Source organism: Monodelphis domestica, chromosome 1 (genome assembly GCF_027887165.1).
Source record: "Monodelphis domestica isolate mMonDom1 chromosome 1, mMonDom1.pri, whole genome shotgun sequence".
NCBI classification, from domain to species: Eukaryota; Metazoa; Chordata; class Mammalia; order Didelphimorphia; family Didelphidae; genus Monodelphis; species Monodelphis domestica.
In genome coordinates, this window is record NC_077227.1 from 607,510,595 (window position 1) to 607,532,573 (window position 21,979).

Sequence of the window (21,979 nt, forward strand, 5' to 3'; positions counted from 1 at the left end):
AAAATCCATAAACGGCTTGGGGTAGTGTTTGGAAGTCAGACATTCCCACGACCCAATTCCTATTTAGAGATTTATTTATCTATTTAAAGTTCATGGAGGGAATGAAAGGAAAGGTTCTCAGTGTTAATTGGGAACATGAGATATGCAAAAGAAATGCTTGGTTGCTTCCCCAGAAGATTGAGATCATGACCATCCATGCCACGGGGGCCCCAAATCTCAGGGCAGTTTCTTTTCCCTTCACCCCACCCCACCCTTCCAACTTTGGGTACAGAGTTTGTCTGTGAACCAAAAGGCTGTTTTATACTATTATGGGTTAGCAGAAGTTCCTCCAATGCTTATGAATTTTCGGTTCTTTACCCAAAAAAAGCCTTATTCAGATAGCAGCATGCCAGTTCAGTTTCTCATGCAGATGGGAAAGAAAATGAAGCCAAAATAAAGTGTACAGTATCTCTGAGTTACAATTTTTTTCCCCCTTCAGTGCAGCTTTTCCACAGAACTTAGCCAGGGACAAAGAGACGCTGAGTAGCTCCACTTGGGAACAACAAAGCCATGAAGGCAACAGGAGTCACACAACTGTTCTCTACAGGAAACCCCCGTCTCCGGTGAGAAATAAGAAACACAACAGCCACAGGATGCGCCTTGGGTCAAGGGGACGTGAAACACCAGTAGCCCTTTGTGTTCAGAGTGGATGAGTCTGTGCCTTTTAGATCCCATCTCTACAGCTGGGGGCCAAGATAGGAGCTCCAGGAGTCTGAGCAGAGGCAGCAGCCACTGGTCTGGCCCTCATTTCTTGCTGAGAGAACGCTGGGAGCCACCATGGGGACAGCCTTGCTCCCACTGATCCTGCTGCTACTCAACCAGATGCTCTTCAGCACGAGGAGCTGGGCGGAGGCCAGCAATGAGGAGGAGGAGGAGGCCGCGGCTGTGTGTGCTGGGACTGCCTGCTACACGGCCCACTGGGACAAGCTCAGTGCCTCCGAGGCCCAGCTCAGCTGCAGTACCAATGGGGGAAACCTGGCCACCGTAAAGAATGAAGAAGAGGCCCAGCACATCCAAGAAGCCCTGGCCCAGCTGCCTGACAGGGAGGCCCCAGGCCGGACGGTCAAATTCTGGATTGGGCTTCAGAGGGAAAAGGGCAAGTGTATGAACCCTGATGAAGCGCTGAAGGGCTTCAGCTGGGTGGGAGGTGCTGAGAATACATCTTACTCCAACTGGCAGAAGGAGCCCATGAGCACGTGCATCTCCAAGCGCTGCGCTTCGCTCTCCGTGGATCTTTCTGCATCCTCTCTTGCCGCGGCCCACTCGGTCCCCAAGTGGACAGAAAGCCCGTGCGGCACAACAGATTCGCCAGGCAGGAACATTGAGGGCTACGTGTGCAAGTTCAGTTTCAAAGGTATGTGCCACCCTGTGGCTCTCGGGGGTCCAGGTGAGGTGACCTACACAACACCCTTTGGGGCTACTAGCACCTCCTTGGCTGCTGTGCCTTTCGCCTCAGCAGCCAGTGTGAACTGTGGGTATGGAGATGAAAGAAAAAGTCACTACCTTGTGTGCAAGGAAAGAAACCCCAACCAGTTTGACTGGGGCACCTCCGGCCCTATCTGTGCATCCCCAAATCATGGCTGTGCCTTCAATAATGGCGGCTGCCAGCAGGAGTGCTTAGAGGGAGGGGACGGTTCATTCCTCTGTGGCTGCCGTCCGGGATATCGCCTCCTCGATGACTTGGTGTCCTGTGTCCCCCGAGACCCTTGCCATCCTAACCCATGCAGGGGAAAGGCAAAGTGCAGCCCTGGAGGGCACGGAAAACACTATGAGTGCCTGTGTCCTGCAGGTTTCAAGCCCACTCCAAATAGACTAGATTGCGATGATGTGGACGAGTGTGATAGGATACCGTGTGCCCAGGATTGTGTCAACACTCCTGGGAGCTTCCATTGCACCTGCCGCCCAGGTTATGAGCCCCAAGGCCACAATGGAATGGAATGCTGGGACGTGGATGAATGTGCCGAGGGCCGCTCACCCTGTGCCCAGCTTTGTAACAACACGGAAGGCTCCTTTCAATGTACCTGCCACAAGGGCTATGTGGCTACTGGGGAGGATGGGACCCAGTGCCAGGACGTGAATGAGTGTGATGATGAGGGCAACCCATGTGAAAGCCTCTGCTTCAATATACAAGGTTCCTTCCGCTGTGGCTGCCTGCCAGGATGGAATTTAGCGCCAAATGGTGTCTCCTGCATTGCCAACCACACCATGTCAGTTCTTCCAAGTGATGATCAAGAGAAGGATGAGAAGGAAAGAAAGATAATCAGTGACGTAGAGAAAAAGAAAGGGGAAAAGGAGAAAGAAAAAGAGAACAGTGACTCTTCTTCCCCAGTTTTGGACACAATCAAGAGACTTGAGGTCACCCCAGGAGTTAGCATTCCCTACAATGAAGCATCTACAGTGGGGAGACTTTCCCAACAGAGTAATCCTCCTATCACTCAAAGCCTTCCCAGGCCTCCTACATTCAGTAGGAAACCAAAACTTCAGCTGATCTCCAGCACTGTCTACCCCACAGAGATCACCACTGATGGAGGATTGCACAAAGGCAAATCCTTGGCAAATGGGAGCGATGGTGACACTGATGGACAGAAATTCCTCCTATTTTATATCTTGGGAGCAGTAGCAGCTGTCTTGCTTCTTCTGGCTATGGCCCTGGGGTTAGTGTTCTATCGCAAGAAGAAAACAAAAAAGGCAATGAAGAAGAAGTCCCCTAAGAATGCAGCTGACAGCTATTCCTGGGTCCCTGAGCAGGTTGAGAACAGGGCAATAGAAAATGAGTACAGGTAAAGCCTGGCAACCTAAAGGGAGGAGAAAGCAAGGGTTTCAGCCAGGGGGGAGGTGGGAGGGAAATGTTCTTGTTAGGAAGCTGTGAACCCCAGCAGAGATCAAACTGAAGGCAGGAGACCAGCCAACACCATCAATGAACAAACTGTCAAAACAGTGCTTTAAATTAAATTGCTAGAGACATATGGGCATTATGGGTATTTTGATATGTGTGTATACTTGTAAAGAATATATGAATGTACATACATAGCTCTTTGAATATGTCCACACAAATCAGAATGGACTCCAATACCTATACTTTACTTGTGTAAGTGGTTATAGGCATTGAGAACATTTGTCAAGACGATCTATGTTTTGGTCTATTGTCATCATTAACTTTAATGGCATTTAAAATACTATGTAAGTATATGCAATTATATATACATGTCAGAGTTGAAGCAAACAATGCTAAACTTGTGCTCTGGGGGGCATTCTTTTTTGTGTGGATTTTCCTTTTTAAAGCAGATGATTTGGACTTACATCTGTTTCTTATGAATGAACAGCATACATGGTACCTTTAAAACCTTGAGTTGGGGTTTGTGGGGAACTGGATTTTGGCACTATAATTACAGAAATGTTTCATGAATATTGTTAATGGGAATCCACTGTCTGTTTTTGTTTTAATTGATTTTTTTTCAACCAGCATTTTGTGAAGCTGCTCCTGATAGGGAAAAAAAAAATGGTTGGGGAAGAGATCAGGCTAGGAGAAACTGTGTGTTAAGAAAATTACTTTTTGAATTCCTTCATTTCTTTTCACTAACCTATTAGAGGGAAAATAGTTGGATCAAAATCACAAATTATTTTTATAATGACAGAAATAGTCCCTCAGGGCAGATAGGTTGGTATTGAAGAGGGCACTTAAATGGCCCAATGTGTGTTACCAAATAAATGTCTATATCATCTTGAACTTTATGTCCATAGGTTAAAGACTGAAAAAAGTCACTGAGGTGAGCACACATAAAGTGAATCTCTTAATAGCTATGTCTTTAGAAGTCAGGATTTCATCTTCCCAAGTTGTTGGTTTTAAAACTATTCAGAAGCCTATGATTTGGAGAAGAATTGTAAAAATCATTTTTGGTGAATGAAAGGTGTTATTATTACTAGTTTTTAATGTTTAAACCAAAGATTTAAAGAAAGAAAAATTTTAAAAATACAATTAAGTAATGTCCTCGGGAACTTTCCAGATTTGACTAGCCAGCTATTATAAAGTATTTATACTCTGTATCTCCAGAAGGCATTGAGGTTATGTGGCAGTAGAACAAGTTCATTATTCTTTAGGCTTGAACTTTATAGCAGTGTTCAGTTAGTTTTTACAAATTCAGCCCAAGGGCCCAGATATTGGTGGATGTGGCTTGACAATAGAGATAAAGTTTCAAGAGCCGTTCATGAGCATTCTGTAAAAATGATTAAAGGAACCCCTCCTTTTTGCCTGGGCCTTGGCTATAGGTGAAGATTATTCCTTTCATATCTTAAATTTTTTCCTCTTGAGCCTGAAGCTGATTTGGCAACAGAGGTCCAACTAAATTCACCTAGTGTGTGCATATTTCTGTGTGTATGGGTTGGGGGTATAGTGAATGTCAATTTCATAGCTGAGATAAGGACTTATTTTGGGGAATGAGACAGGTTCCTAAGGGGGCTTTCTTAAAGGTAGATGAAAGAACTATTGATTCCAGGTAATTGAGAGTAACATGAACATTTTTTCTTTCTGAAATGTATAAGAACAAGAATAGAAACTTGCCTGTTCTATCTGCCAGTTATGATGACTTTGCTGAACTCTTTATGTGGTAAAATTTCATGGGGCAAAAAGTATCATTGGGAACATTTGTCAAAACAAAATATATTTTAAAAGTAAGAGAATGAAGGTATAGTATGGTACAGTGGAAAGAACACTGACATTTAGGATTCAGGGAATATGAGTTTGAATCCCAACTAAGCTCTTCTAGCTGCATCTGTAAAATGAAAGGGTTGGACCAGATGACCTCTGGAATTCATTTCAATTCTAAATCTATGACTCTGTGACCTTCTTTGTTAGAGGTCCTCAGAATACAAACTGGCCAATAGCCTTGATCTAAATGAAATAGCTATAATTCATCTTCACTCTTTCCTAGCATATCTCCCACATCTGGGCAGTGAGATACATAATAACTTTGCATCATAAACATCTGCAGTTGATAGGAAGTTACAACACATTTGGAAAAAATGGCAAGATTTTAGTTTACCACTAATGAAAAACATACTAATTAAAAATAGATCAAAGATAGGAAAAAAACTCTATAAAAAGATACAAAGAAAAAAAAACCCAACACCCTAAAGTTTGCCTTGCTTTCTTAGCAGGTAGCTATTTCTATACCAATTTTCTGTCACTACTTTATGGCCAACAGAATACACCTTTAGTCTTTTGTGTTATAATCCTTTCATCTAACCTTGCTCAATTGATTCCATTTGGTAGTAAAGTGATAGTGTTTGTAGGCAGTATTGGAAATGTTTTGAAATTTGTCATAAAATAGAGAATATTAATTGTCAATTATATTTTCTGTCAAACTGTAGCCAAGAAGTATTGAAGAAGAATGAAGTGTGTAATCAGCTCTAACTAATTTAATAACATTGTAGGGGTTCCTAAAGAAACCTTTGCCACATTTCACTCTTTTCATTAAGCCTTTAATTTTTTCAATTAGAATGACAGATGCAGTACTCTGATGCATTAAAAGAACTTTTTATGAAAACCAGTACCTGAAAAGAATGCTTACGTAGGAAAGGTATTTTAAAGCATGTTTAATTTATAAGTATGACATTTTAAAATGTACCAGTTGAAAAGGCTTTTCTCCATATGTCACCAAAATGTATAGAGACTTTTGCTTCTTAATAATTGCCTGCATTTTTCTGTGCTGCATGAATATTTTTTGATAATCCTAATTATAAGAGGAGTCAACTAAGCAGCAAATAATAATATAATAAATTGCTTGGTGCACCTTGGAGAAAGAACTGAGAAACTGACTTTCTTAAATATTTCAAATTCTGATTCTAGGGATAAGATGTTTTAGCATCTCTTTCCATTTGCTTGAGTCCTTGGAAGAATCTCAGTAATCCTTGGACAGCCCATAACAAATTAAGTAAAAGAATTTGAGAACAAAATCACATGTAGTATAGTATAATGTTGACATAAATTTCTATTTTTATTTTTCCAGAAGGAAAACCTTGGGAGAGATTAAAAAAGGCAGATTAAATCGATGTAGTGCTCCCATAGGTGACTTAAGATGGTTTGGTTTGTGAAGCCACTGAGATTTCTATTCATTTTCAAAGAAGGTAGTTCCAGCCTCTCTAGGTAATTGCCACTGTATTTTACAGCTGAACTTGACACTGGTTATGCCTATGTGGCACAATCAAATTGACTAAGGGTATGAAAGGTTCAGATTTTTTTATTCATATGAATACAAAATTAATAACTTGATCATTCAATTATTCAGAGCACTGAAATAGCCGGGCCAATTGCACTAGTGTCCAAGTTCTGTGTTAGTGTTAGAATATTTATCCAATTCAATACTTACACCTGTGGGTCACCTCAAGTTCTTAATGTTATCAGTTGGAATGAATGAGATTTCTATGCAATGAAGCAAGATTTTCACTGAGAGTCCTAACACACAGTGTCTTTGATTAGGTTCCTAGAAGGTTTTGAATTGCTGTCATGAGTTATGTGCTCAATAGTTACTGTACAATACAGTATATTCATTTTATAAAATGTTATATAATATAGGATCATCCTCTTTTCTGATCATTAGGTTAGAAGATAAATTAGCACAAATATATAGAAAGAAGCTTTCAAAAGGTTTCTGTGAGGATGGACAGATCCATCTCTATTCTTTGGCTAAAGAGAGACCATTAAAGGTTCTGATGAGGTTAAAAGGGGAACCACTAAGCAGGTTGATAGAATTCTTCAAGTTCCATACCTGTCTAAATCCATTATGCTTCATTGTGAGTATTTAAAAATTCCAATCTCAATGTGAATGTCCATCACCATGAAATAAGTACTAGTCTAATAGTCCAAACCTGGAAGAAATCAAGCAATAAGACTGATAAAAATTATGTGATGAAGCTAAAATATATTTAATTTCTTCTCTTATTTCTTTCCTTACACCATTTTCTTTGTTTCATGAGAATTTGTATTTGTGTGTGGAAGCAGTGGAGTGGGGGAGGGAGATACTCAGAGACATTAAATGTCCCTGTGTAAACATAAGAGTTCAGTGTAATCATCAATCCACATTACTTTATGATATCACTTCAATAAGCATTTGTTAGGTGCCTACCTTGTGCAGGGCATTGACTATAATCCAATTAGGAAAAAATACAGATAGGCCATAGTGAACAAAGCTTTCCAATTCTGTCAAAATCCAAAGTTATTTCTACTCTATGAGCTCACATATGATAATCTTATTAAGTCATACAGGCTATATTAAAGATAGACACTTGTGACTTCTAAGCCTGATGATCTCAGGAATAGGAAGAAGGAGATCAAAGTTAGGGAACTATCACTAGGTTAGACACCAATGACAAGGTATATCTTGCTCACCATGAAAATTTGGGATGGAAAACTGTCTATGTCTATGGCTGAATCCAGTACTGTTCCATGGCAATAAAGTAGATAATTTAAAACTGGAGGTTTTTTTGCATACAGGATTTATGCCATTAATGTTTCCTTTAGTTCAATGTGAAAATTTGTAACTCCTTCCTTTGTCACTTCTCATGCCTCTGCTTCTCCTTGGGTAGTAGGAAGAGTGCAGAAGATGAAAAAGTAAAGAAAAAAAATACATTTCATGGCCTTGGAAGTGGAGAACCGAGAGAAGGATATGAGGCGTCAATTATGTTAGAGTCTAGCAAAATGCTTTTTGGTTTCTTTTTTAATTATACTTTATAACCCCAGTATGCCCTAATTCAACCAAATGATTTAAAGGTAAAATGGAGCCATATCTGATTCCTGCTCAGTCATCAAGTCATCTCAATCTCAACTCCACAATATTGCATGTTATAACTTTTTTTATTTAATTCTAAGTACATTAAGTGTATGACAAATAATTATGACTTCAGGCAGAGAAACGAACCAAATAGACTCTCAGGATGAATTCCAGCTCCAAGATTCTGTGATTTCACCAGTTATTCAGTTATATAAAAAAGAAGGGGGCAGATTATAAGCAATAATTTTAATATCGATTTCTGGTGAATTAAGCCAAAAATGTTTACTTTGGAAAAAATGAAGCATCTGTATAAGTAGAGGTTATGCCCATTCATTATGAATACATTGTAAGCCCTTGGGGAACAGAAATTTTCTTCTCACAGTGTCATATATATATATATATATATGCATATATATATTTGTGTGTGTTGTATGTATATATACACATATATATTTATTGGTATCTTAACAAATGTTGGCTGAATTGGTTAGGCTAGCACACATCATTTTCCCCTTAATGCAAATATATATTTGGATGTTCTAATAAGAACCCTCTTTATACTACTAATATGGTCTTATTTGTAAGACACCTCAATGCTTTATTATATGAGAGCTTTTGAAAAGAAATATGGATGTTCTTATTAGGTACTTACGGTCTTAGCATTTACATGGACATGGATTTTATAATAATAACTCAGAGACTGAAAATGGATAAAAACATCAGTGCAATTCAAAGAAATATAATGGCCCTTTTAGTACATGTAGGAAAACCCTTTCCTATTGTTTTTTTTTTCCTTCTTTGGTTTTCCATTGTATAATGAAGAAAACAGGAAAGCACTGCTGTCTAGAGGCTGTAAATGTTTTATAATAGGCTGTACCTACTTCCTTCACTCTTCACTGTGAAAGAAATGGTGCCTTCAACCAAGTAATCCAACAGGGGTGGGGGGGAGAGAGAGAAGCACAGTGAGCACTCTTCCTTCTGGCACCAAGCCCAAATTCTTGAAACATGGAAATTTTTTGGAGTTTATTTCAATCAGAATTTGTCAATTTAGAAATAACAAAAGCACTCAATTTCCACTTGAGAATAAGGTTGTCATTTTCACATCATATTCCTGATTTTTGTCATCTCTCAAAAGGATTTTTTTTGGTAACAAATTATATATATAGGGCATAACATTCCGTTCTAGTTTCCCTAATCTAAACTGCCAGGCAGGAAGGATTTCCTTTACTTACTTCAGCAGATTTTACCCCTTGATTACTCTTTTCTAAAGATTTTTCATGCCATTTTGATTTATTCTTAAAAGAAAGACACCAAACACCTCTACTCATTTCTATCTGGAATCATTAATAATGACAGTAACTAAGCCAAAAAATCTTGGTGAAAAGAGATGTTTTTTAAAATCAATATTTGGGATGTGTTTATCCTACTATCCAAGGGTCATGTGCAGGATTTATTCTCCATGTTAAAGGAAAATCTATGTATAAATACTTCACCAGTTGTGGTTTTAAAAAATACTTGAATCATGTACATTTAACCAGAGGTAACACCAATTCAGTGAAGTCATGTATCAGCTTTGCTAACTTAATAATTATCAGCTTTTATTTTCTTGTATAGCAAATGTAAAGTTGGCCACACTTTCTGTTTTCAACATGTACTAATAAAATTGGAAATGAATGTGTTATGCATTTGGCTTAAAATATATGAAAGGACTATTGAAATATATTGCAAAGCTATGATCTATGTTAAAAGAAAAAGGGTTGCTAGTTATTGCATATGTTATGATAAAGATGGCTCTGAACTGCCATTCCCAAGCAACAATGTGTATTTTTACCTTTTACCTAGGATACTGCTTCTACTTCACATTTCTAAAGGATCATCTAGGTGCTTTTAAGCTGATCTTTGAACCAATGCCATAAAAGGGGCCAGTATCTTGATCATTGCTTTATAGTTAAGGAAATGAAAGGAGAAGAGAAAAATCATGGTTATATGCCATGATGGTTTATTTAGAAAATCTTAGGGAATCAATAAAGAAACTAATTTTAAAAAATGATTACTTCAACAAAGTAACAGGAGGCAAAATAAATCCACTAAAGACAATATAGCAATAACAAAATCCAGATGAGAATAATACAAAGGGATGTTCCATTTAACATAACTACAAAATGTATAAAACATCTGGAACTTGGTCTATCACAGTATTCTCAATACTTGTACGAATAAAGTTGCAAGATTCTCTTTAAAGAAAATTAAAAAAACAAACAAATAATTTGAGGAATAGTCAATGATTGTCACTGACCAGTTGCAACATAATAAAAACCAACAATACTGCTGAAATGAATCTATAGATTTAGTGGTATAGCAATCAAATGATCAAGGCAATAAACTAAACGAGGAAGAATAAGAAAGAGCTGAGCTAAGTAACACAATATATGAGACGAACCCCACAACATAATTACCTAGGATGAAAATGTTGTAATTTGGCAAATGCTGCATACTGGAAAGCAGTTGGACATATAAATTAGATTTAGGCTAGAATCTCACCATAAAAATTTTAAATGAATACCTGACCTTAATATTAAAGATTATGTTATTTTAAAAAAATAGAAGAGAACCAGAGCAGGTAGCTTTCATAGATATAGCTATAGAGTAAATTCTTACCCAAGCAGGAGATCAGTGTGATTACAAAACATACCAAGGATAAATTTCAATTTTATAAAATTGTGAAGCTTTTATATAAATAAGAATAATGTGACTAGGATTTAAAAAGGAGTATTTGACTAGGAAAATTCTTTGAATCAAATATTTCTGATGAGAGCTTGATAATTAAGTGATATAGGCAGGTAGGCGATGAAGCGGAAAAAATATTGAACCTAGAGTCAGGAAGACATGTTGAAATCTAGCCTCAGATATTCATTAGCTTTGGGCAAGTCACTTAAATTCTGTCTGCCTCAGTTTGCTTATCTGTAAAATATTAATAACAACAATAACTATCTTTCAGGGTTCTTGTAATATTTGTAAAATGCTTTGAAAAAGCAAAGTACTATGTAAACAGAAGGCATTATTATTATTCATTATTACTAATAGAAATATATAAAATCAGAAGCATTCCCCAACAGTCAACAAATATGAACTGTGCAGGATTTCAAAACATAGTTTGAAATAATGATTTGAAAAATACTTCAAAACACTAACAAGAGAAATGCAAATCAAAACAACTCTGTGATTCTACTTCATACATAGAGAATTAGCAATGATTGTGAAATATCAAAATGGCTGGTATTAAAGAAGTTTTAGAAATATGAGCACAGTAATACACTGTGGGTGATGCTCTAAATTGGTCTGATGATTTTGGCAAGCAATCTGGAATTGTTCATAGAAAATTCCAAGACCAAAATGTCCATATCCTTGGATTTAGATATTCCACAATTAGGCATATACTCCAAGGAAGTCAATGGTAAAAAAGTAAGATCCATATGCACCAAAATATTTATAAGAGCACACTTTCTAGTTGACAGAACTAGAAACAGAATAGGAGTGCGCATTGATTGGGATATGGATAAACAAGCTGTGGTACATGAATATATAGTATGGCTATGCTGGAATAATTGATGAATATGAATACAGATAAAATTTGGGATTACTTGTCTGAACTAATAAAAGTGGGAAAAAAACATAAAAAAGCCACAATGGCAGCAACAATGCAAATGGTCATTATAACCACAAAATTGAAAATAAATTCTTTTTAATATTAATTTTTAAAAATTTATTTAGAATATTTTCCATGGTTACATGATTTGTGATTTTTCCCTCCCTCTTCTCTCCCCCATCCCAGAGCTGACAAGCAATTCCACTAGGTTATACATGTATCATTGTTCAAAACCTATTTCCCTGTTATTCATATTTGCAGTAGAGTGGTATTTTAACATCAAAACCCCAATCATATCCTCATTGAACCATGTGACTGATCATAAGTTTTTCTTCTGCATTTCTGCTCCCACAGTTCTTTCTCTGGATGTGGATAGCATTCTTTCTCATAAGTTCCTCTGGGTTGTCCTGGATGATTGCATTGCTACTTGTAGAAAAGTCTATTGCATTCAATTGTGCCACAATTTGAAACTGAATTCTTGAAAATGATCATGCGTGGTCCACAAAATGGTCACAGAAGAAGAGATGTGAGAAAACATTTCCTCCCCTTCTTTGCAAAGATGGAATGATTATCAGTGTGAAATACTATTGATTGTGGCAGTTTTTCATTATGTTGTTTAGTTTTACTGAATCTGTCTATCCCACTTAAAAATAATTCCTTGTTATAAAAGGATGACTCTCTGGAAAGGGTGGGAGGGAGGTTATATTGCAAAATACAGGTAAAATAAAAACAAAAGATATAAAAATTATTTTTTAAAGAAAAAGTATGGTCAGCATCACACTGTAAATCAAATGCAGACCTGATATGTCAATCCAAGATCTTATGCTGTTATGTAGTCATGCACATTTAGAGCTGAAACTAGGAATTTGATGGCCTGGGGCCAATGCCATAAACTGTGCCTAGAATAAGCAGCAGGAAAGGGATACCATGAGATTAAAGATAAGACTTGAGGATACAAAGGAGCTCATGCTCTGTGGTTGTTTACAATTTTAACTAATCATTCTTCTTAAGTAAGTGCTAAGAGAAGCAGTACAGATTAGTGGAGAGCAAACCTGGATTTGGGGTTAGAAAGATGAATTCAAATCCTGCCCCTGTAGATAGGTCTGTCACTTGAGTTCTCAGTGTTGCTATAAAACTCTCTAAGGTTCTAAGATTCTGGCAAGTTACTAATCTGTGTCATTAGATACAGTTTCATACCATGAATTTCTGTACTAAAGTAGAAATCAGATTTAAGTGAAAGGACCAAAAATATACATTAAATTCTGTTATTTCTCTACTACTAAATTACTGTAAATGTTATTGGTTTCCTCAAAATTTGTCATCCTAGGACAAAGTTCCGATCACCTTGACTTAGTTTTACTTCCAGTTATATGTTTTATCCTAGATCATGCAAATTTATTCATTCATTCTGTAAGTTCTAAGTCTTTTTGGTGAGGGGAATTAGGATCAAAATGGCATTAAGCAGATGTGTAATCTATTTAATTTGAAATTACTTCTATAATTATTGCAGGATCATTAATGCCAGGGTTATATTTAAGCTTTTGACTTGCTGATGGAATGAATGATTGGAATCAACATATTTTCATAGATCTCTGGATGGGAGCCACCATTGAAATCTGATGATTGTTATCATAATAACAACTGACAATTACATAGCACTTTTTTATAGAGTGTTCTAAAAGTCTTGGTACCATTTTAATCTCTAGTAGTGAGACAAATTTCAGTTGCTAAAGCTTAAAGCTGCACCAAGACTTTTGGGCCATGCTTTATATTTTCTAATTTGAACCTTATAACAATACTACATGGTAGTTAATACCAATATTTTGATCTTTATTTTGCATATGAGAAAACTGAGGCTTCTAACAGTGAAGTGACTTGTCCAGGATGACACAGATATGTAATAGGCAATATTTGAATTGAAGCCCTTTCTTCCCAGTTTCATGGCCAACACACTATTCATTAGGTCACATTGACTCTCTGTTCTGAATGGAGATTTTTTTTTCTTTTGTATGTGTCTTGTCATGTGTATCATTTGGAACATAAGAGGGAAGGAAAGAAAGGAACAACTATTTATTAAGTACCTACCATGCACAAGACATTGTGTTAAGTCCTTTGTAAATACCCTGTTTAACCCTCACAACTATCCTGGAAGGTAAGGGCTATTGTTATTCCTGTTCTATACAATTGAGGAATCTGGGACAATCAGCAGTTACATGACTTGCCCAGAATCACATAGTAAATGTCAAATTTGAATTCAGATCTTCTTGACTTCAAGCCCAGGACTCTATCAACTCCAATTAATCTCTGTCTCATAGCATAAAGAAAGGATGGATCATTATATTCTTCTTTAAATATTTTTCTTTAAACATTTTTTAATTTAAATTTTTTTTCCAGATCACATGTTGATACAATTCTTAATAATCACTTTCTGACATTTTACAATCCATTTTCTCTTCATTCCTACCATCTCTTTCCCCTCCCCAAAGAGTCAGGTAATATGATAAAGCTTGTGCATATGTTATCACAGGATACATATTTCCACATTCATTATATTGTGAAACAAGGCACATAATACTTAAACTAGGGGAAAATTCATGGAGGAAATAAAGTGAAGAATTAAATGTTTCAATATTCATTTGGTCTTATCTGTTTTTTCTATGCACTAAAAAAAATAGGAGAAGGTCATGGGCTTAACAAACAAGTGCATGCCATTGGTGGTTGTATGCAACTGATTATTTTGGTGTTAAGTAATATTTAGATGGGCTGTGTTTCCACTCACAGAGTTGCAAAATATTTTCAACTTTACTTTTAGCAGAGACACATTTGAAAATTTTCACTGAACATATGCATACACACACACAGATAGACAAACAAGGAAATAAGTCAATAACCTTCCATTTTCACACTTTCAAACCAGAGGAGTGTTTCCCAGTCTACCAAACAGATGAACTAAGATTGTTAGGGTAGGCAAAGTGGAAGGAGGAAAAGAAAATATCACAATTTAGTGGTGGGTTTCCTTAAATAGTGATCTCCCTTATGTAACTGAACTGTGATTCACTTCACAACAATCCTATCTACAAGCAAGTTTTTAGGAATATATCAACTGTCAAAGTAAAACACTTCTATTTCTCGTTCAAATGTAGATGCCTTGATGTAGCCATAGTTTTATGCCTGTGGGAGCTTCTTTGGAGCACAGATTTAGAGATGGAAGGCTCATCTGTCTCATCCTCTTCATTTTTCAAATGAGGAAGCTGAAGCCTGGAGAAGTTGTGACTTTCCCAAAACAAGTTGCTATTCAGCATGAGCAGATACAGAATCATCCTTAAGAACTTCCACCCCACAATGAAAATTACAGATCTAGGTTAATAAACAAACACAAAGGACAAAATATAATACTGCCAAATTCTGTTTTTTTCCCTCCTATATGGCTAAAGGACAATAAATACTACTGACATCTTCAAAATTTGGTACCCTGGACAATACCTCAATCAACCTGCTCTAATTATACTTCCATCCAAGATTTCCCAAATTTCTTCTTTTATTCTGTAATTCCTGAGGCAGTCAAAATTTGGATCCAGGTAATCTGATACCAGATCTACTGCTGTTGACATGCCATCATACTGTTGTTAAATCAATGAAGATTCAAAAAAATCTGCCTTCTCATTCCAAGTAATTCTTCATTATGTTTTTCCATCTTCCAAGAGGACTTATTAAAAACTCACAGGCCTTCCTCTAGGTCTTTTAATACCTAGAGTCAGTGTAGGTTAAGTCTTGCTTCTAACACATCAATTGTGTCTCTGGGAAAGGCAGTAGACTTCTCAGTGTTCCAGGAAGTGTTCTGAGAATATGTTTTTTAAAGAGCAGGTGCTGACTTGTATTTGTAGAGAGTATTTCCTCACTTGAAATTTCTCTATACCAGTGAAGTCACAGATCTAGTCTAACACACACACACACATACACAAATAAATAATGTGTCATGTCTGACTCTTAATGACCCCATTAGAGATTTTCTTGGCAAAGCTACTAGAATGATTTGCCATTCCTTCTCCAGCTCATTTTACGGTTGAGGCAAACCGAGTGAAGTGACTTGTCCAGGGTCACCCCAGCTAGTAAGTGTCTGAGGCTAGTTTTGAACTCAGGAGAAGGAGTCATTCTGACTCCAGGATAGAAGCTCTATCCATTGCACCACCTACCTGTTCAATGCAATAGATAGTGTTCATTTATTCCAATTTGTTCTTGTTGAATAACCTTTTTTCTAGTCATACATGTCCAGTATGTTTTTTGCCTCATGTGTATTGTGCAAGTCATCATCAAGAGATATTCAGACACAATGAAGACAATACTGAGTATTTTGTGTGTCATATTTTGTGGAACATTTTAGTTCTGGTGATATTTATTTCCTATACAGCCAGCCTCTTGAGTTGTCATGGTAACAGGATACAGAGATAATACAGATAATTGAAATCCACAGATCATCTTCAAATACTCATCTCAGTTTTCTTCCTCTAAAATTTGTACCACAGCTGCTAAGAGAGGAAAAAATTGATTAGTCTGAAATTCATAACTTCTCTATTCATCTGATCAAAGCTTATTACTGTGCTTTGCAAATAAAGGGGCTTAACAAATGCTTATTGATTAATCACCCTCTATTACAGATACTAATTAGATAAGTCATGCCAGTGTGTAACCATGGGAGTTTTGTTCCAGCATATATCATCATTTATAGTGTACTGAAAGAGACTCTCATTAGGTTAGAAATAACTGAGCCTAGGACCAAGTTAGTAAGAATAAGTATTTAAAATTAGAAGCAATGGCTCCCTTCATGATCAGTTCCCAGGTCAGTTCCACCATAGCCTTGTCCTATCCTGCTCTTTCATAATTTTCCAGAATCAACCTTTCTATGTCCTGTGTCCTCTACTCACAGAATTCTATGTACTAAGATTTCTCACTTCCCACCAGGATTTATCTTAAAATGTTGATTCATGCATGAGTTTTGTGCCACACATTTTGTGAAGCTTGTCCAGGTAAAACAATGATTAGATATACTTCTGCTAATGGTTAGAACATAGGCAGGAAAAGAAAAAAAGAAAAGCACACTGTTTTCTTTTTGTAGGATGACATTCAAAGCTCTGGTTAAATGTTTATGCTACCCCTACTTTGGCTGCACAGAAATATCATCTCTATAACTTCACTTATGTACAAGGTACTTAGTAGGCATTTATCCATGAGGCTACATTAGCTGATTTATTTACATATATGAAGACTGACCTTGAACCTAGATTTGGCCCCTTTTCATCAACATCAAATTGAGTCAAACTTGGTCCATGAGGCTATAGACTCACATGCTACTAAGAAAAGATGAGAAGGCTACTATAGATAGGCTCAAGGTTATCTTATTGTAATCCTAGCTCAAAATATGCAAGGCAAAGCTATTAACAAGAGCATGGATGGGTTTCAGCTGATTTTGACAGAGATAGGAAAGGACATGAGCCTACAGAGCACTCAGCATCCCTTTCACCATGTTGTAGTTGTCTTTTTTTTAGAGGAGTGTTGCTTATCTCTTCCTGTTTTCAGTGGTGTGTTTGTCTATCTGATTGTTTACTGTATAGATCATAGACCGTATCTTCTATGATGTATCTGCTAGTCTGTGATGTTCATTCCTATTGCAATTCACCATAACTTACAATGAAATTTGTAGAAAGAAAATTCATATGGATATTTAATGTAAGTCATTTGTGATTTTCTTCTGATTTAACACATCACAGTGAAAAATCTAGAAAAAAGTTTAGATAGTATCTAAACCAACTCTCTTATTTAATGGCTGAAGAAAATAGGCCCCAGAGAGTTCTGAAGTTCTTTTGTTGAAGCCACAGAGGATATAAATGGCAGATCTGGGACTTGAACTCAGTGTTTCAAAATCCAAAATCATCAGCTATTTCCACTCTATCATATTATATCACACTCTCATAAGTCTTAGAATGTTTGCTGAAGTACATAGTACTTGAGTGAATTGTCCAGGAAGGAGGGTGACATCCTAGGTGGGATTTGAATGGATGTCATCCTTCCTTATACCCAGCTCAATACTATCCATTACTGAAATGCTACCTAATCTTGGTTTATTGTGAGTAGACAAACTAGTAAATAACCAAGTTTATTATAAATAACCAAGTTTATTATAAAACCAAAATAATGTGAAAGTTTGAACAAAAAGTAGAAACCCAATATTCATGGAGGTCTATAGACTTTGAAAGACATAGGACCATGTAGGCAAGAGTAAGTAGAATATTTTGACCTACCCTTCACTGAATTATCCAGATATTGGTAAAACTATGTGGCTATACATTATATAGACATTATCACAGGTCACAAATTGATAAATGTTTCTTTCATTGAGGTGTTAAACTCATTGAGTCTACAAAGGCAGTTTAAGGGTGCAGAGCTCAGCACAATGTATGTTTTCTACCATCAGCACCATGTTGAATTAGACAGACTTGAAACATGGAAGAAATCACAGAAATATAACATGACACTTTAAGGGGTCTTTTAAAATAGAAAAGGAGCTCTATATTGATAAACCAGTAAGAGGGAATGCTTTATGACTTGACCTATAAACATACATATATACATGAAGAAATACCTACTTGTATAGCATACATCTATTACTACATTCTTCACCTATACATGCAAGAAAAATCCCTGAAGTTATTGTATAAATATATATTTTATAAATGTAATAACTATGAAGCATTTATATCATATAACTATAATACAAATATGCTGTACATAAATATAATATAACAAATATATTACATAAATAAATATATAAATCTGTTACATGAATACATATAATACCCTGAGGGCCTTTTCTTAAGTACTCTTTGTCAGTTAGCAACTTTTCTCTTCTGGTTCCCTCAAGATATGCTCCAGAAGCAAAATCTATTGGGCATCAACTGAGAAAAAGAAGGCAGGAGTCACAATCATGATATCTGAGAAAGCAAAAATAAAAATAGATCTAGTTAAAAGAGACAGGGAAGGAAATTATATCCTGATAAAAGGCAGTACAGACAATGAGGAAATATCAGTACTCAACATATATGCACCAAATGGTATAGCATTCCCATTTCTAAAGGAGAAACTAGTGGAGCTCAAGGAGGAAATAGAGAGAAATAGTGAGAGACCTGAACCTCCCTCTATCAGATCTAGATAAATCAAACCAAAAAATAAATAAGAAAGAGGTAAGAGACATGAATGAAATCTTAGAAAAATTAGAGTTGATATGTGCAGAAAAATAAATAGGAACAAAAAGGAATACACCTTCTTTTCAGTAGCATATGGTACATTCAGAAAGATTAACCATGCACTAGGGCATAAAGACCTGGCAAACAAGTGCAAAAGAGCAGAAATAATAAATGCAACCTTTTCAGATCACAATGCAATAAAAATAATTAGTAAGGGTAAATTGAGAGGCAAAACAAAAATTAATTAGAAATTAAATAATATGATTCTCCAAAATCAGTTAGTTAAAAAACAAATCATATAAAAATTAATAATTTCATTGAAGAAAATGACAATGATGAGACATCCTTTCAAAATCTATGGAATTTAGCCAAAGCAGTACTCATATATTAACAAATTAGGAAAGGCAGAGGTCAATGAATTAAGCATGCAAAATTAAAAATAAAAACTAGAAAGAGAACAAATTAAAAATCTCCAGATATAAACTAAATTAGAAATTCTAAAAATCAAAGGAGAAATTAATAAAATGGAAAGTGAAAGAACTATTGAATTAATAAATAAAACTAGAAACTGGTTCTTTGAAAAAACAAATAAAATAAACAAATTACTGGTTAATCTAGTAAAACAATGGAAAAAGGAAAACCAAATTAACACTATCAAAAATGAAAAGGGATACCTCACCTCTAATGAAGAGGAAATTAAGGCAATCATTAAAAAACATTTTGCCCAATTTTATGGCAACAAGTATGGCAATCTAGGTGACATGAATGATTTTTTACAAAAATATAAATTGCCTAGATTAACAGAAGAAGAAATAGAATACTTAAATAATCCATATCAGAAAAATAAATTTAACAAGCCATCAAAGAACTCCCTAAGAAAAAATCCCCAGAACCTGATGGATTCACAACTGAATCCTATAAAACATTCAAAGAACAACTAATCCCACTGTTACACAAACTATTTGACAAAATAAGCAAAGAGGGAGTTCTACCAAGTTCCTTTTATGACACAAATATGGTACTGACTCCAAAGCCAGGCAAAGATCAAAAACAGAGAAAGAAAACTACAGACCAATCTCCTTAATGAATATAGACGCAAAAATCTTAAATAGCATACTAGCCAAAAGCCTCCAGCAAGTGATCATGAGGGTTATTCATTGTGATCAGGTGGGATTTATACCAGGAATGCAAGGATGGTTCAATATTAGGAAAACCATCCACATAATTGACCATATTAATAAGCAAACCAACAAAAATCACATTATCTCAATAGATGCATAAAAAAGCCTTTGACAAAATACAACTCTTATTCCTATTGAAAACACTAGAAAGTATAGGAATAGAAGGATCTTTCCTAAAAATAAACAGTATTTATCTAAAACCATCAGCAAGCATCATCTGCAATGGGGATAAACTAGAAGCCTTCCCAATAAGAACAGGAGTGAAACAAGGTTGCCCCTTATCACCTCTATTATTTGACATTGTACTAGAAACACTAACAGTAGCAATTAGAGAAGAAAAAGAAATTAAAGGTATTAAAAGAGGCAATGAAGAAACCAACCTATCACTCTTTGTACATGATATGATGGTCTACTTAAAGAGTCCTAGAGAATCAACTAAAAAGCTAGTAGAAATAATCAACAACATTAGCAAAGTTGCAGTATACAAAATTAACTCACATAAGTCATCATCATTTCTGTATATTTCCAATATGTCCCAGGAGCAAGAGTCAGAAAGAGAAATTCCATTTAAAAATCACCCTAGACAATACTTAGGAATTGATTTGAGAAGACAAACATAGGTATTATATGAATATGACTACAAAATACTTTCCACACAATTAAAACTAGATCTAAACAATTGGAAAAACATTAATTGCTCATGGATGGGATGAGCTAACATAATAAAATGTCCAAATTTATTTAGGTATTCAGTGCCATACCTATCGATTACCAAGAAACTTTTTTACTGAATTAGAAAAAATTGTAACAAACTTCATTTGGAAGGACAAAAGATCAACAATATCAAGGGAAATAATGAAAAAAAGTGTGAAGGAGGTGGTCTTGCAGCAGCAGATCTTAAACTGTACTATAAAGCAGTGGTCATCAAAACAATATGGTAAAAAATGGACTTCTCTACTGGCAACAATGCAATAATCCAGGACAATTCTGAGGGACCACTTCACACCTAGCAGATTAGGTAACATTACAGCAAAGAAGAGTAATAAATGTTGTAGAGGATGTGGCAAAATAGAGACATTAATACAATGTTGATGAAGTTGTGAATTGATCCAACCATTCTGGATGGCAATTTGGAACTATGCCCAAAGGGCGCTAAAAGACTGCCAGCCCTTTGATCCAGCCATACCACTGCTGGGTTTATACCCCATAAAGATAATAAGGAAAAAGACTTGTACAAAAATATTTATAACCATGCTCTTTGTGGTGGCAAAAAGCTGGAAAATGAGGGGATGCCTTTTGATTGGGGAATGGCTCAACAAATTATGGTATCTGTTGGTGATGGAATACTATTGTGCTAAAAGGAATAATGAACTGAAGGAATTCCATGTGAACTGGAAAAACCTCCAGGAATTGCATAGTGAAAAGAGCAGAACCAGGAAAACATTATACACAGAGATACACGGTGGCACAATTGAATATAACGGACTTCTCTACTAGCAGCAATGCAATGATCCAAGACATTTCTGATGGACTTATGAGAGCGAATGCTGTCCACACCCAGAGAAAGAACTGTGGGAGTAAAATCACAGAAGGAAAAACAACTGCCTGATAACATGGGTTGATGGGGATATGAATGGGGATGTAGATCCTAAACGATCACCCTAGTGCAAATATCAATAATGATGAAATAGGTCTTGATCAATGACACATGTAAAACCCAGTGGAATTGCTAATTGGCTATGGGAAAGGAGTTGGAGGAGGGTAGGGAAAGAGCATGAATCATGTAACCATGGAAAATTTTTCTTAATCAACTAAATGAAATCTTAAAAAAAAAGATATGCTTCAGACCCAACAACTATGGGGTTCCCTGGTCAGTTATACCATTTCATCATATCCTCTATACTCAGTATTTTTCAAGGAGTCCCACTTATCTCTAGGATCAAATCAGAACATGTCCATTTGACATACATCCTCCTTTTAGGGGTTCTGTAAGGTTTTTATCAGCCTAGATCAATTTAACTTTTCAGTCTTATTACTCCTTCATATATTCTCTTTGGAACAGTCAAAGTAGTCTTTTCTTCTTTTTTTGCCCAATCCATTATATTTATT

General features: G+C 36.0%; 1 protein-coding gene across 1 annotated transcript; it reads left to right on the forward strand.

Annotated features, from left to right (window-relative positions):
* The first annotated feature begins 481 nt into the window (after positions 1–481).
* CD93 (CD93 molecule) lies at positions 482–9,479 on the forward strand. The gene has a single exon (XM_007476618.3). It carries the CDS (start codon positions 817–819, stop codon positions 2,821–2,823), a length of 2,007 nt encoding a protein of 668 aa, XP_007476680.1. The 5' UTR covers positions 482–816; the 3' UTR covers positions 2,824–9,479.
* The last annotated feature ends 12,500 nt before the right edge of the window (positions 9,480–21,979 follow it).